Source organism: Cervus elaphus, chromosome 6 (assembly GCF_910594005.1).
Source record: "Cervus elaphus chromosome 6, mCerEla1.1, whole genome shotgun sequence".
Taxonomy (NCBI): Eukaryota; Metazoa; Chordata; class Mammalia; order Artiodactyla; family Cervidae; genus Cervus; species Cervus elaphus.
In genome coordinates this window covers 31,004,705-31,021,092 of record NC_057820.1, presented here as the reverse complement: position 1 = coordinate 31,021,092, position 16,388 = coordinate 31,004,705, and the positions used below count along the sequence as shown (strand labels likewise).

General features: G+C 38.4%; 1 protein-coding gene across 2 annotated transcripts in view; it reads right to left on the bottom strand.

Moving 5' to 3' along the window:
- Positions 1-10,638: 10,638 nt before the first annotated feature.
- The window catches only part of LOC122696504 (UDP-glucuronosyltransferase 2C1-like), a 33,621-nt gene continuing 27,871 nt past the window's right edge, over positions 10,639-16,388 (bottom strand). Inside the window, exon 6 of one of the 2 annotated variants that reach the window (XM_043906577.1) lies at positions 10,639-11,155. In XM_043906577.1, the coding sequence (XP_043762512.1) occupies positions 10,876-11,155 (280 nt within the window). In that variant the 3' untranslated portion in view covers positions 10,639-10,875. Of the gene's footprint in view, positions 11,182-16,388 lie in introns of both variants that reach the window. The other variant, XM_043906578.1, reaches the window with a different exon arrangement.

The following is a 16,388-nucleotide window of genomic DNA, read 5'->3' as shown; positions in this document are numbered from 1 at the left end:
GGAGTAACAGGAAAATTTGGCCTTGGAGTACGGAATGAAGCAGGGCAAAGGCTAACAGAGTGTTGCCAAGAGAACGCACTGGTCATAGCAAACACCCTCTTCCAACAACACAAGAGAAAACTCTACACAGGGACATCACCAGATGGTCAACACTGAAATCAGATTAATTATATTCCTTGCAGCCAAAGATGGAGAAGATCTATACAGTCAGCAAAAAGAAGTCCTGGAGCTGACTGTGGCTCAGATCATGAACTCCCTATTGCCAAATTCAGACATAAATTGAAGAAAGTAGGGAAAACCATTAGACCGTTTAGGTATGACCTAAATCAAATACCTAATGACTATACAGTGGAAGTGAGAAATAGATTTAAGGGACTAGATCTGATAGACAGAGAGCCTGATGAACTATGGACGGAGGTTCGTGACATTGTACAGGAGACAGGGATCAAGACCATCCCCATGGAAAGGAAATGCAAAAAGGCAAAATGGTTATCTGAAGAGGCCTTACAAATAGCTGTGACAATAAGACAAGCGAAAAGCAAAGGAGAAAGGGAAAGATATTCCCATTTGAATGCAGAGTTCCAAAGAAAAGCAAGGAGAGAATGGGAGCCTTCCTCAGCGATCAATGCAAAGAAATAGAGGAAAACAACAGAATGGGAAAGACTAGAGATCTCTTCAAAAACATTAGAGAAACCAAGGAAATATTTCATGCAAAAATGAGTTCGATAAAGGACAGAAATGCTATGGACCTAACAGAAGCAGAAGATATTAAGAAGAGGTGGCAAGTATACACCGAAGAACTGTACAAAAAAGATCTTCAAGACCCAGATAATCATGATGGAGTGATCACTCACCTTGAGCCAGACATCCTGGAATGTGAAGTCAAATGGGCCTTAGGAAGCATCGCTACGAACAAAATTAGTGGATGTGATGGAATTCCAATTGAGCTATTTCAAATCCTGAAAGATGATGCTGTGAAAGGTGCTGCACTCAATATGCCAGCAAATTTGGAAAACTCAGCAGTGGCCACAGGACTGGAAAAGGTCAGTTTTCATTCCAATCCCAAAGAAAGGCAACCGAAAGAATGCTCAAACTACTGCACAATTGCACTCATCTCACTCGCTAGTACTGTAATGCTCAAAATTTTCAAGCCAGGCTTCAGCAATACGTGAATTGAGAACTTCCAGATGTTCAAGCTGGTTTTAGAAGAGGCAGAGGAACCAGAGATCAAATTACCAACATCCGCTGGATCATCAAAAAAGCAAGAAAGCTCCAGATAAACATTTATTTCTGCTTTATTGACTATGCCAAAGCCTTTAACTACGTAGATCACAAAAAGCTGTGGAAAATTCTTCAAGAGATGTGCATATCAGACCACGTGACCTGCCTCTTGAGAAACCTATATGCAGGTCAGGAAGCAACAGTTAGAACTGGACGTGGAATAACAGACTGGTTCCAAATAGGAAAAGGAGTATGTCAAGGCTGTATATTGTCACCCTGCTTATTTAACTTATATGTAAAGTACATCATGAGAAACGCTGGGCTGGAAGAAGCACAGGCTGGAATCAATATTGCTGGGAGAAATATCAATAACCTCAGATATGCAGATGACACCACCCTTATGGCAGAAAGTGAAGAGGAACTATAAAGCCTCTTGATGAAAATGAAAGAGGAGAGTAAAACAGTTGGCTTAAAGCTCAATATTCAGATGACTAAGATCATGACACCTGGTCCCATCACTTCATGGGAAATAGATGAAGAAACAGTGGAAGCAGTGTCAGACTTTATTTTTGAGGGCTCCAAAATCACTGCAGATGGTGATTGTAGCCTTGAAATTAAAATATGCTTATTCCTTGGAAGGAAAGTTATGACCAACCTAGACAGCATATTAAAAAGCAGAGACATTACTTTGCCAACAAAGATCAATCTAGTCAAGTCTACGGTTTTTCCAGTTGTCATGTATGGATGTGAGAGTTGGATGTGAAGAAAGCTGAGCGCTGAAGAATTGATGCTTTTGAACTGTGGTGTTGGAGAAGACTCTTGAGAGTCCCTTTGACTTTAAGGGGATCAAACCAGTCCATTCTAAAGGAGATCAGTCCTGGGTGTTCATTGGAAGGACTGATGCTAAAGCTGAAATTCCAATACTTTGGCCACCTCATGCAAAGTGTTGACTTGTTAGAAAAGACCCTGATGGTGGGAGGGATTGGGGGCAGGAGGAGAAGGGGACGACAGAGCATGAGATGGCTGGATGGCTTCACCGACTCGATGGACATGAGTTTGGGTAAACTACGGGAGTTGGTGATGGACAGGGAGGCCTCGAGTGCTGTGATTCTTAGGGTTGCAAAGAGTCAGACACGACTGAGCGACTGAACTGAACTGAGTCTATATTTGCTAATCCCAACTCCCAATTTATTGTTCTCCTCACCTTGCCCCTTTGGTAACCTTAAGTTTGTTTTTAGTGTTTAAGTCTGTTTTTGTTTTGTAAATAAGTTTTGGGTTTTTTTGTTGTTTTTGTTTGTTTGTTTGTTTTTTAGGTTGCACATATAAGCAATGTGATTGTTGTCTTTCTCTTTATTCCTTATTCACTTAGTATGATAACTTCCAGGCCTATCTGTGTTGCTGCAATCTTTTGGAGATTAATTTCTTGTCTATTTCTTCATCTGTAAATTTTTTTTTTCCCACTCCAAGTGTTGCCTTCCTATCTTGCTTATGTTCTACTTTGTTGTGCAACAGCTTTTGAGTTTCATTTGATCCCATTTGTTAGTCTTATTTTCATTTCCAATACTCTTGGAAATGGATAAAATATAGATATCATTGTGATTTATTCAATGAATGTTTTGGTGTTTGGTCTTACATTTAGGTCTTTAATCCATTTTGAGTTAATTTTTGTATAAGATATTAAATTATGTTCTACTTTCATTCCTTTACATATATCTTTCCGGCTTTCCGAGCACCACCTATTGAAGATCCTGGATTTTTCTCCACAGTTAGAGATTGACAATAGGTCTGTGTGTTTATTTCTGGACTTTCTATACTGTTCCTGTTATCTATATCTGTTTTGTCCTAGTACCATACTGTCTTGATGACTATAGCTTTGAAGTGTACTCTGGGAAAGTTTATTTCTCCACCTCTCCTTTTCTTTCTCAAAATTGCTTTCACCATTCAGGGTCTTTTGTGTCTCCCTAATTTTTTTTTTTTTAATTGTGATAGTTTATGAAAAATACCATTGGTCATTTGGTAAGGATTGCTTTGAATCTATTGATTGCCTTGAGTACTGTAGAAAAATTTTGATAATGTTGATTCTTCCAATTCCAGACTATGGCATGTCTTTCCATCTGATTGTGTCATGTTTAATTTATTTCATCAGGGTCTTATCCTGTTCAGAGCACAGGTATTTTTCTTTGTTGGTAGGATTATTCCTAGGTATTTTATTCTTTTTGAAGAAATGGTAATGAGGATTTTTTTTTCCTTTAATTTCCTTCTGAGCATTCATTGTTGATGTATAGAAATGCAACAAATTTCTGTATTAATTTTTTATCCTGTTTACTTACCAAATTCATTCATGATATCTAGTAGTTTTGCACATCATCTTTAGTATCTTCTATGTGTAGTATCATGTTTTCCATAAACAGCTATAATTTTATTTTTTTCCAGATTGGAATAGAGTTGCTTTACATTGTTGTGTTAGGTTCTGTTGTACAACAAAGTGAATCAGCTATATGTATACATATGTACCCTCCCTCTTGGACCTCTTTGTGAACCCCCATCCCACCATCTAAGTCACCAAAGGGCACCAAGCAGGGTTCCCTACACTATACAGCTGGTTCCTACTATTTATCTGTTTTGCACATGGTAGGGTATATACATCAAACCCAATCTCCCAATTCATCCCCCCTCCCAAGTCCACATGGCTGTTCTCTATGTCTGCATCTCTACTCTTTCCCTGCAAATAGATTAATCTGTACCTTTTTATTTTTTTAGGTTCCACGTGTATGCATTAATATATGTTGTTCATTGTTTCTCTTTAATACTTTCTTAATTCTGCATGATATGCTCCAGGTCCATCCTCATTGCTACAAATGATCCAATTTCATGTATTTTTATGGCTGAGTAATACCCTGATGCTAGGAGGGATTGGGGGCAGGAGGAGAAGGGGACGACAGAGGATGAGATGGCTGGATGGCATCACTGACTCAATGGACATGAGTTTGAGTAAACTCCAGGAGTTGGTGATGGACAGGAAGGCCTGGCATGCTGCAATTCATGGGGTCGCAAAGAGTCGGACATGACTGAGCGACTGAATTGAACTGAATATTTTTTTTTATTTATGTACCACACCTTCTTTATCCATTCATCTGCTGATGGACGTTTATGTTGCTTCTCTTTTCTGGCTATTGTATTAATAAATAGTGCTGCAATGACATTTCAGATGCACATATCTTTTTCACATATGGTTTTCTTAGAGTACATGACCAGTTTGGAATTGCTGATCTTATGGTAGTTCTATTTTTAGTATTTTAAGGAACATCTTTATGGTTCTCCATGGTGCCTATACCAATTTGCATTCCAACCAACAGTGCAAGAGGGATCCCTTTTTTTTCATTCTCTCTCCAGCTTTTATTGCTTGTAGATTTTTTGATGATAGCCATTCTGAATGGTGTGAAGGGATATTGTTTTTCAGTTGAGCAGTTGTGTCTGACTCCTTGCAACCCCATGGATTGCACCATGCCAGGCATCACTGTCCTTCACTATCTCTTGGACTTTGCTCAAACTCATGTCCACTGATTCAGTGATGCCAATCAACCATCTCATCTTCTGTCACTCCATACTCCTCTTGCCTTCAAACTTTTCAAAGAGTCAGCTCTTCACATCAGGTGGCCAAAGTATTTGAGATTCAGTTTCTGCATCAGTCCTTCCAAAGAATATTCAGGGTTGATTTTCTTTAGGATTAATTGGTTTGATCTTTGCTGTCCAATGGATTCTCAAGAATCTTCACCAGCACTACAGTTAGAAAGCATTCATTCTTCAGCATTCAGCCTTCTTTATGTTCCAAAAGTCTCATCCATACATGGCTACTGGAATAAAACATAGCCTGACTATCGAGACATTCATCAGCATGCTGATGACTTCGCTTCCACCTTCATCAAGAGGCTCTTTACGTCCTCTTCACTATCTGTCATTATGAGTTCAGACTTAAACAGAGTTTATATTTTTGTTAAGAGTACTGAGGAAATTGAAGTATTTATAGCTCCTAAAACAAAATTTTCAACCATTATAGAGAGCTTGTAGAAATAACCTTTCTTTATAAAACATTAAACACAAGGAGTCAATCTTTTCACTATGAATGGGAAGACTTGTTGATTCCTGCTGAAATTTCCATCATTACAGAGGGCTTTTACACAGCTGGGGTAGTTTCCCTCCATGAAGAATAATGGTTTACATCTGAATATTGCATTAACTGTGAAAGGTAGATGTCTGAATTTCATGGTGTCATATGGACTGTTGATATCATATATGAGGGAATTACATCTAAATATATGAAGGACTATTTTTTTTTGTGGGGGAAGTGAATGGCAGTAATTGACAATGAGAATTAGAAGCTCAGCCTATTTGGCCAAGTTTAGAGCAAGAATCTAGAACCATGGTAGAGCTGGAATGAGATTCAGAGGCAAAGAACCTGAGGAGAAAATAAAATTGAAAAGCAGATAATGGTAGGTAGTAATTCATGTACACTGCAGAACTTACATTTTCTGCTTCATAGACATCAGATCCTTCTCAATCTGAACTCTGTTACCATTTAGAATATCACGGTTGATACTCCCATTAATTTAGGCAATATGTTAGATCTCAGTAGGCAGGTGAATTATTATCTTTGGCAAAATATATAGAACATAATAGAAACAAAACTTCCCTTATCATAAAAGACAAGTAAGTTTAATAGTCAAAGATAACACTGCATGAATAACTTTTTGTTTATAACATATGGAACCTGACTCTGTGTTCATATATATGTGAGTGTACACACATGAAGAAAAAACCTTGAATCTACCTATTAGCATTTTAGATTATCACGATGCAGAAAAACAGGAGCAGGATTTCATAATATAATCACATATGAATTAAGTAGTTTAAAAGAGATTTTAAAGCATGTTATTTTAACTATGAGAGCCAGAGTTCATCAAACTCCAAAAGTAATTTTTGTTAGCACTTAAACTGGAAAAATGTAACCTGTTACAATGGTTTATCCTTTGCATACCTACACTTTTTATAAGATTTTTAATATAATGTATTTAATCATGTATAGATGTGCTGTCACTTAAGTCATATCCAAGTCTTTGCGCCCTTATGGACTGTAGTCAGCCAGTCTCCCCAGTCCATGTGATTCTCCAGGCAAGAATACTGCAGTGGATTGCCAGGCCATCCTCCAGGGAATCTTCCTGACCCAGGGATCACACCCATGTCTTTTATGACTCCTGCATTGGCAGGCAGGTTCTTAACCACTGACACCACCTGGGAAGCCCCATAATGACATGTAGATGATACAAATAGGTATAAATATTATGGTTTAAGAAAGCTTTGGTCTCTACAAGATAGAATATATGCATTTAGTTGTCAGAGTAATCTTTTTAAATAAACTCAGGAAACTCAGAAATAGGGTATCTAAATCCAGAGCTACTTAAACTCCTTTATGTTAACATCATTGTATATTAATAAAAAGTGAAAATATATCTTGAGTTTGGCATAAAATGACCAAAGATTAAACCATGTTTTAAAGACTATAATAGGAAAGGACATTATCATATTGCTAATATATGATTTAGGTTTATGGTGTATTATTGCTTTAATTACATGCATTCTACCTTTAACTATTAACATCAGTTCTTGAATTTTTAAGTTCTATTTATTAAAACAATATAATTAAATTATTAAAAGCCTCATAAAATTGAGAAAATATATTTTTAGCTCCTATATTTCTTTACAGTTAATTCCCCAACTAATAGTAAATTATAATTACATTGTTCTCATACCTGTAAAGACAGATAATTGCCCAAATCATTTATGTTTACTCTGATAGTGTTATATTTGTCCTATTTTTATATTTTATCAAATATAAAGTCTACCGCTTACATTTGTCCTTAGTTATTTTAGGCCTATTTAACTTGAGTTATAGATGTAAAACTTTATGGTGAATTACTTACTGAACTTGGTTGGTACATAACATTATCTGAGTAAGACTGAATAACGTTTTTGACATCAAGGGCAAATTACTGGCAAGCATATTAAAGATAGACTTTTTAGAAAAGAAAGGAAGAGATTTTTTTAATGGAGAATTTAGTGGAATTTCCTAACAAAATCATGGCCAGAACTCCCCATATTCACCTATAGGATTAGAGAAGAAGGGAAAAAAAGAGAAGATTCTCTTTTTAGAGACATGTTAATTTTTATTAAAATTCAATTTATGTCTTCATATTACTGCAGACTTTAGGCTGATGCTAGTTAGTAAGATGCCTAGGTACTTGTGCTTAGTACAGTGGTCATAGTACAGCTCATGAGAGGACCAGGAGAAATATTGAGACAGAGGAAAAGAAAGAAATGGATGAACTCCTGAAATTCTGAAGGAGAAATCATCCCCATAGAAAACAGCATTTATGGGAAGTGCATTTTCTGTCCAAAGTATCTGCAGTGCAACTCGAAACAGTTTGTTTCTTCTTTGCAAATATTTATATTGTAAGTAAAATTAATGTAGGATTCAATTAAGTAAATTTTTTATGTAGTTGTTGGCATCTGACTCTGTGTGACACCATGGACTGCAGCACACCAGTCTCTTCTGTCCTTCACTATATCCCAGTTGTTGTTTAGTTGCTAAGTCATGTCCAACTCTTTGTGATCCCCTGGATTGTATCCTGTCAGGCTCCTCTGTCTATTGGATTTCCCAGGCAAGAATACTGGACTGGGTTGCCATTTCTTCCTCTGGGGGATCTTCCTGGGCCAGGGATCAAATGAGTGCCTTCTGCATTGGTAGGCAGATTCTTTACCAGTAAGCCACTAGGGAAGTCCTCATTATCTCCCAGAGTTTTCTCAAGTTTATGTCCATTGAGTCAGTGATGCTATCTAACCATCTCATCTCTGCCACCTCCTTTTTCTTTTGCCCTCCATTTTTCCCAAAAGTAGGGTCTTCCCCAGTAAATCAGTTCTTCTCATCAGGTGTCCAAAGTAATAGAGATTCAATGGTAGCATCAGTTCTTCCAATGAATATTCAGGGTTGATTTCCATTAGTATTGACTGGTTTCATCTCCTTGCAGTCCAAGGGACCCTCAAGAGTCTTCTCCAGCACTACAATTTTAAGGCATCAATTCTTCACTGCTGGGCTTTCTTTATGGTCCAACTCTCACAAATATACAGGAAAAGGGATAACTTTGAGTACATGAAGCTTTGTCTGTAAAGTGGTATCTCTGCTTTTTAACACACTGTCTAGGTTTGTTATAGCTTTTCTTCTGAGGAGCAAGCGTCTTTTAATTTCATGGCTACTGTCAGCATCCACAGTGGTTTTGGAGGACAGGAAAGCACTGTTTCCACTTTTCCCCCTTCTATTTGCCATGAAATGATGGAACCAGATGCTTTGATTTTCATTTTCATTTTTTTTTTCAACACTCAGCTTTAAGCCAGCTTTTCCCTGTTTTACCCTCATCAAAAGGCTCTTTAGTTCCTTTTTACATTCTGTCATTAGAGGGGTATCACCTGTGTATCACCTGAGGTTGATCTTTCTGCAGCAATCTCGATTCCTGCCTGTGATTCATCCAGACCAGCATTTCATATGATGCACTCTGGATATAGTTAAATAAGCAGAATGACAATGTACAGCCTTATTGTACTTAAGTTAGTTTAAAAGAGTGGGTATTAAATTCCAGTCATTTACTTTGGTCTATCATATCAATAACAACACAAACATACAAGAATCAGCTATTTCTCTGAAGCCAAGAAGTGTTACAATACAAATGAAGTACTATCATTATTACTATCCTGCCAGGAGCTGGCACACGAGATCCCACCCATGACAAGGTCATGAGGAGAAAATCTGACAGGCAAGGTGGCTCAGGTTTTCAGGGATTTCGAAACGCTGCCCCCGGTGCTCACCTTAAAGATGATATCTGTCTTTCTGATGCCTGCCCCAATAGACTACTCCCTAATTTCTGTGACACAGGCAGAAGGCCTTCCCCCATCTCTTCCCAAATAAACATCAATTTAGAACTTTAATCAATAAGTTTCCCAGGTGGTGGTATTTTATGAGATTATCCAGGGTGAAAGGAGTGTTTTAATTTAAACTCCTTTGCTGGTATTTTAGTTTGTTTGGCAAATGCATTTATGCCCTTGGTACTAATATGCATAATTGCTTATATTAATACCCTAATCATAAAATAGCATAAAGAACCTGATCATATAAAGGCCCTAGTAGACATAGAGCCCTTCGGGGAGTGAGGAAGTCCTATTAGAAAACATAAGAAACATTATTCTAAAGGTGGTTATTGGGTTGACGTTTGCTTGCTGTGTTTTGCTTACTGTGTTTTTGCTTTTAAAGTGCTAAGGTTGTGTTACAGAAACCATTGTTAATATAGCTAAAGATCTAGAGAAATAAGAGCCTAGAGAAATACCACCCTAGTGTGGTAACAATGAGATGGTTGTTAATTGTCAGCCAGGAGTGCTAGGCAGAAGCTGCCTCACCAAAGTCGCAGAGTCAGTCTGGGGTAAACTTCTTAGATAAACATAACTGACAATTTCTGCAGAAGGATCAATTTTTGTGTTAACAAGTTTATACTTCCACTCTGTACTGTTGCCCTATGAGACTGCTACCTTTCAGTTAAGGTCACCATAGAAACAGAAAATAGGTTTACATTCACCTGACCTGCATAAAATGTTAATAGGCCCCAAGGCCAGAAGATAATGTACAAGACCCTCATAAACAAAGAAGTATGCAGAAAACACCCTGGTTTTGTGAAGGACAAGCTGACATAATGTTAAGCTATCTTCCCCTTAGAAATGTACTAACTTAGGGTATAAAAGCTATGGTAAAAAATAAAGCATTGCCAGACTCTGCCAGACCCTGCAAACACCCCTGTCTGGTCATTCTCTCTCTCTCTCTCTCTCTCCCTCGCAGACTTGGCCCTATCAAGGCAGTTCTCACGTATCTTCTCTCTCTCTTGCTGACGCCGTTCATCCTGAGGGTGCCCCCTGGATCCTGCCGAGGCTGGACCCCGGCACTATCCAAATGAAGGATAATCTTCAAATGAAAAACTGAAAAACAGTGTTTTGTATTCCAAAGGGAACCAAGTCTATTATATGATATGGAAGGAAATTGACAGTGTAAAATACGCTTTACAGCAGAGTAGAAATTTTATCAGGCTTCTGATATTCCTGACTGTCAAAGAAGCTCTGTCTAGAGTGTGTTCTGCATTAGTCCTTGTGTAGTTCTTTTAAATAATATGATATAATATTGATTATTGAACTCTAAATTACATTAGATATTTAAGAAATATTCAACTTGATCAGTGTGGAAATAGAATTAATCATTATGCTCCTGAGGCCTCACCAGCATCTCAACTGGTTGAACTAAAAGCAATGAATAAAGGAAAGCACCAAGTCTTTAATGGTAATAATTTCCATGTGTTTATTCATTTATCATATCTTTTTAAAGAATAGATTATTTTAAACCTTAATTCTGAATCATGTAGCATATTTTTGGAGTGAAGCTTGGACAAGAACCCAGAAGAAAAGGAGAGAAATCTTTTCAAATCAGTGGCTGGATTTAATCACATGGACTCTGTCAAGTTTTCTAGTACAACTGGTAAAAAACAAACAAACAAAAAAGGCAGAGAAAGACTACTCTCTCTTTTTCTTCTTTACGGTCTTACCAAACTTCCAGCAACAAAACAGGCAACATTTAGTGACCAGGAATGCAACAGTTGCCACACAGGCTAGCAGGAAGCCAATCACATCCAAAGAGTGGTGCTGGTACCAGGTGAGGTCATGGAAGGCTGGGCGAAGGTGCTTGGCTCCTTTGTGGCGCATGACAAACTCAACCCAGAAGACTGCTCGGTCCAGGGGTTTCACAGGCTGATCATGGTGAATTCTTGATAATTTCATAGCATTCTCTTTATAGCTAAAATTGAATATATCAATAGCAACCTGTAAAGATTATGAAAGACATGATATACCTGAAACAGTTATATATTATAAAAATATATTGCATAATCAATTATATGATCAGTTGTGTCATAATTTATATCACCAAGGATATGAAAAGCACATGAAAATTTGTTTCCTCTTGAGATATTTCTAGATATGATGGTCCATTGGCTGGAATCTGTTGGATGCTTTAGAGTCTCGGCAATTATTGGAGGTAGGAGAGAAAATAACTTCCAATTGAAAATGGCATTCTCTAAGTACAGAAATAGGAATGGATTAATAGAATATGTAGCTTTAGAATATAGAATTTTGATCTAACTTGTTGAGTGTGGTATAGGGAACATGATAGTGTAGGAAGCAGCATGGAGGGGGAGGTCTATGAAAAAGGAACCCTTTCCTACCCCTTCACCCTTCCCCAGGTTTGGTCTGGAGTGCCAATGTTAGCAAGACTTCAGCAGTAACATGAAATGGTTTCAGTCTGTGATCTTCATAGTCCTGACATTTCAGATGAAAGCAAGAAAGTTTCATGTGACCCTCTAGGCAAGAAGTAGGGCCTGAGACTGAATAGATGCTGGCATTTTTGCTTCAGGCTAAAGAGGGTTATCTGTTGAAAAGCAGAAACATTACTCTGACAACAAAGGTCTGAATAGTCAAGGCTATGGTCTTCCTAGTGATCCCATACCATTGTAAGAGTTGGACCATAAAGAAATCAGAAGGCTAAATAATTGATGCCTTCAACTGTGGTGCTGGAGAAGACCCCTGAAAGTCCCTCAGATAGCAAGGAGATCAAACCAGTCAATCATAAGGGAGATCAACCCTGAATATTCACTGGAAGGACTGATATTGAAGCTGAAGCTCCAGTATTTTGGTCATCTGATGAGAACAGAAAACTCATTGGAACAGTCTACGATACTGGGAAAGATTGAGGGCAGAAGGTGAAGAGGGCCTCAGAGGATGAGACGGTTGGATGGCAACACTGAAAATGAACATGACCTTGGGCAAACTCTGGGAGACGGTGAGGAGCAGAGAGCCCTGGCATGATGCAGTTCATGGGGTTGTAAGGGGTAGACACAATGGGGCGACTGAGCAACAACAACAATAACAGAGGGCTGCGCCTGCAGGGGTGAGACGGAAGCCTGCCAAGACCTAGAATAGAAACCCTTCCAAGTTCGGTCAAGGAACAGGAGACCACGCCAGGGCTTTGGCTGAAGGCTCTGATGGCTGACTTATAAGCAAGATTTGCTTGGGTTTGTGAAGGCGGGAAGTTATTCACCCACAGCAAAGTGCAATCATCGTTGATAGAGAATACAGAATTTTAAACTGTAGAAAATCATGGGAAAGCATGTAAAATTTTTAGGAAAAGAACTATACACCTTAAAAAGATAAAGCCTTATCACCCTTTCATTTAAAAAAGCAAAGGCAGGCCTTTCCTAATACCAAAGAACTTAAGGAATAAGTACCTCTGAATACATCTCAGGAAAACAAGTAATAGTGACAGAAGTTCCAAGACAGATGCAGAAAGAAAATATTTATCAAATAAAAAGCCAATAAAATAGATAGATATACTCCATTAAAACATAAAGTGCATCATTAAGTACATACAAATATGAAACTAATGCTAAATGATATTGGAAATTGTGGTCATGGACAAGATAAGTACGTTGCAAGCTTTGATAATATTGCACTGATAATATAGCAAAGAAATAAGATGTGGTGTTTAAGAGACACTGATGGAACCTGGTGCTTGTTATAAGAGTAAAGTAAGTCAGAAAGAGAAAAACAAAAATCATATATTAATATTGTAACCTAGAAAAAAATAGTACTGATAACCCTGTTTGTAGGGTAGGAGTAGAAATACAGATATACAGAACAGATTTGTGGACATAGCAGGAGTAGCACACGGTTGGACGATTGAGCGAGTAGCACTAACATATATACAGTATCATGTGTAATGTAGACAGTGTGTTAGAAGCTGCTGTACACCACAGGAAGCTCAGCCTGGTGCTCTGAGGCTTCCTAGGTGGCACAGTGGGTAAGGAATCTGCAGGAGAAGCAGGAGACACACGTTTGATCCCTGGGTCAGGGAGATCCTCTGGAGGAAGAAATAGCAAACCACTCCAGTATTCTGAACTGGAAAATACTACTAACAGAGGAGCCTGTTAGCAGGTAACAGTTGATGGGGTCAAAAAGATTTGGACACCTCAGAGATTGCCACAAAATCACAGAGGGGAGGAATGGGATGGAGGTCGGAGACAGGCTCACGAGGGAGGGATTATATATATATATAAGTACTTAGCATGATTCACTTTATACTTGAGAAGGGAATGGCAAAACACTTCAGTATTCTGCCTTGAGAAACCCATAAACAGTACGAAAAGGCAAAACAATATGACACTGAAAGATGAACCCCCCAGGTCAGTAGGTGTCCAATATGCTACTGGAGAAGACAGAGAAACAGCCCCAAAAGGAATGAAGAGGCTGACCCAAAGTGGAAATGACAGCTATTTGTGGATGTCTCTGGTGGTGAAAGGGAGTATGTCAAGGCTGTATATTGTCACCCTATCTATATGCAGAGTACTTCATGAGAAACGCTGGGCTGGATGAAGCACAAGCTGGAATCAAGATTGCTAGGAGAAATATCAATAACCTCAGATATGGAGATGAACCACCCTTATGGCAGAAAGTGAAGAAGAACTAAAGAGCCTCTTGATGAAAGTGAAAGAGGAGAGTGAGAAAGTTGGCTTAAAGCTCAGCATTCAGAAAACTAAGATCATGGTGTCCAGTCCCATCACTTCATTGCAAATAGATGGGGAAACACTGAAAACAGTGACGGACTGTTTTTCTGGGCCCCAAAATCACTGCAGATGGTGATTGCAGCCATGATATTACAAGACGCTTACTCCTTGGAAGAAAAGTTATGACCAACCTAGAGAGCGTATTGAAAAGCAGAGATGTTACTGTTCAACAAAGGTCCGTCTAGTCAAGGCTATGGTTTTTCCAGTGGTCATGTATGCATGTGAGAGTTAGCTTGTGAAGAAAGCTGAGTGCTGAAGAATCGATGCTTCTGAATGTGGTGCTGCAGATGACTCTTGAGAGTCCCTTGGACTGCAAGGAGATCCAACCAGTCCATCCTAAAGGAGATTAGTCCTGGGTGTTCATTGGAAAGACTGATGTTAAAGCTGAAACTCCAATACTTTGGGGCACCTGATGCGAAGAGCTCACTCATTAGAAAATACCCTGATGCAGGGAAAGATTGAAGGCGGGAGAAGAAGGGGAAGACAGAGGTTGAGATGGTTGGATGGCATCACTGACTCAATGGATATGGGTTTTGTGGACTCTGGGAGATAGTGATAGACAGGGAGGCCTGGTGTGCTGCAAGTTCAGAATGCTGCTTGTACACACACCAAGATGTGTTCCCAGGGCATATTCGGGTCTAAGACCTCCAGCTGGGGATATTCCTTGTACAAGAACATAACAAAGATAGTTCAAAGTAATCAATGAAATGAGAGATGTGACTGGGGACACAGGAGGCTGATTTTACCATTGCACAACCTATACTTTCTACATGGCAAGACATAAATAAAAGTGAAGTGACTCTGAGCAACAGGTGGCCAAAGTACTGGACCTTCAGCTTCAGCATCAGTCCTTCCAATGGAAATTCAGGGTTGATCTCCTTAAGATGGAATGGTTGGATCTCCTTGCAGTCCAAGGGACTCTCACCAGTCTTCTCCAACTCTACAGTTCAAAAGCATCAACTCTTCAGTGCTCAGCTCTCTTGATGGTCCAACTCTTCCAACCATACAAGCCTACTGGAAAAACCATAGCTTTCAGTAGAAGGACCATGGCAAATAGATGGGGAAACAATGGAAACAGTGACATACTTTATTTTGGGGGGCTCCAAAATCACTGTGGCTCTGAATGCAGCCATGAAATTAAAAGACGATTGCTCCCTGGAAGAAAATCTATGACAGAATTAGGTAGCATATTAAAAATCAGAGACATCACTTTGCCAACAAAGGCCCATCTAATCAAAGCTAAGTTTTTTCCAGTAATCACATACAGATGTGAGAGGTGGACCATAATGAAAGCTGAGAAGTAAAAAAAAATGATATTTTTCATCTGTAGCATTGGAGAATACTCTTGAGAGTCCCTTGAACTGCAAGGAGATCAAATCAGTCAATCCTAAAGAAAATCAATCCTGAATATTCTTTGGAAGCATTGATGCTGAAGCTGAAGCTCCAGTACTTTGGTCACCTGATTGAGGAGTCAACTCATCTGAAAAGACTCAGATTCTGAGAAAGACTGAAGGCAGGAGGAGAAGTGAGTGACAGTGGATGAGATGGTTGGAGGGTATCACTGATTCACTGAACATGAGACCGAAAGCCTGGAGATAGTTTAGGATGGGGATGCCTGGTGTGCTGCAGTCCATAGGACTGCAGAGTCGGACACGACTGAGCGACTTAACAACACATTGTTGCATGGTGGAAACTAATGCAACATTTTAAATGTTATCTCCCAATTAAACATAAGTTAAACAAAAAAGAGAGACACTGATAAATAACTTGATGGTGAAAAGTCATTCAATATTTTAAAATTTTAAATGCTTATAAAAATTTTTAATCTCTGATGTCAAAGCATGTTTATAGATTTATACAAAATTTCTAGTAAGAATTTATCTGATAGATAAAAACAATTGTCCAACTCTGGCAAACCTTTTAATTTTAATATAGTTTCTTGTTTCCAAAGAATATATTTGTTTTATTTATGTGAAATATAGTTAACATAATAAATGCAATCCTTCGTTATTGAGAATTTATTTATTTGTCTATGATCACAGCTAACTACCATGTTGTACAAAGTTCCCCAGAAATTACATATTTTATTACTCAAAGCCTGTTCCCTATTACTCAAAGCTTGTCTCTCCAGTCTTTCAACTCCTAGACCTGGAAAACACCACTCTACTCTCTACTTCTACGAATTTGAATTATTAGGCCGCATAAATAAGTGATGCTAAATAATATTTGTCATTTACTGACTTATATCACCTAGCACAATAACATGCTTTCAAATATGGAAGTATTTCTTTTGTCTTTTTTGCTAAATGATATTCCTTCACATACATACACCACATTCTCTTTATCTATTCATTCATTGAAACACACTGAGGTTTAATTCATACCTCGGTTTTTCTGAATAATAGAGCAATT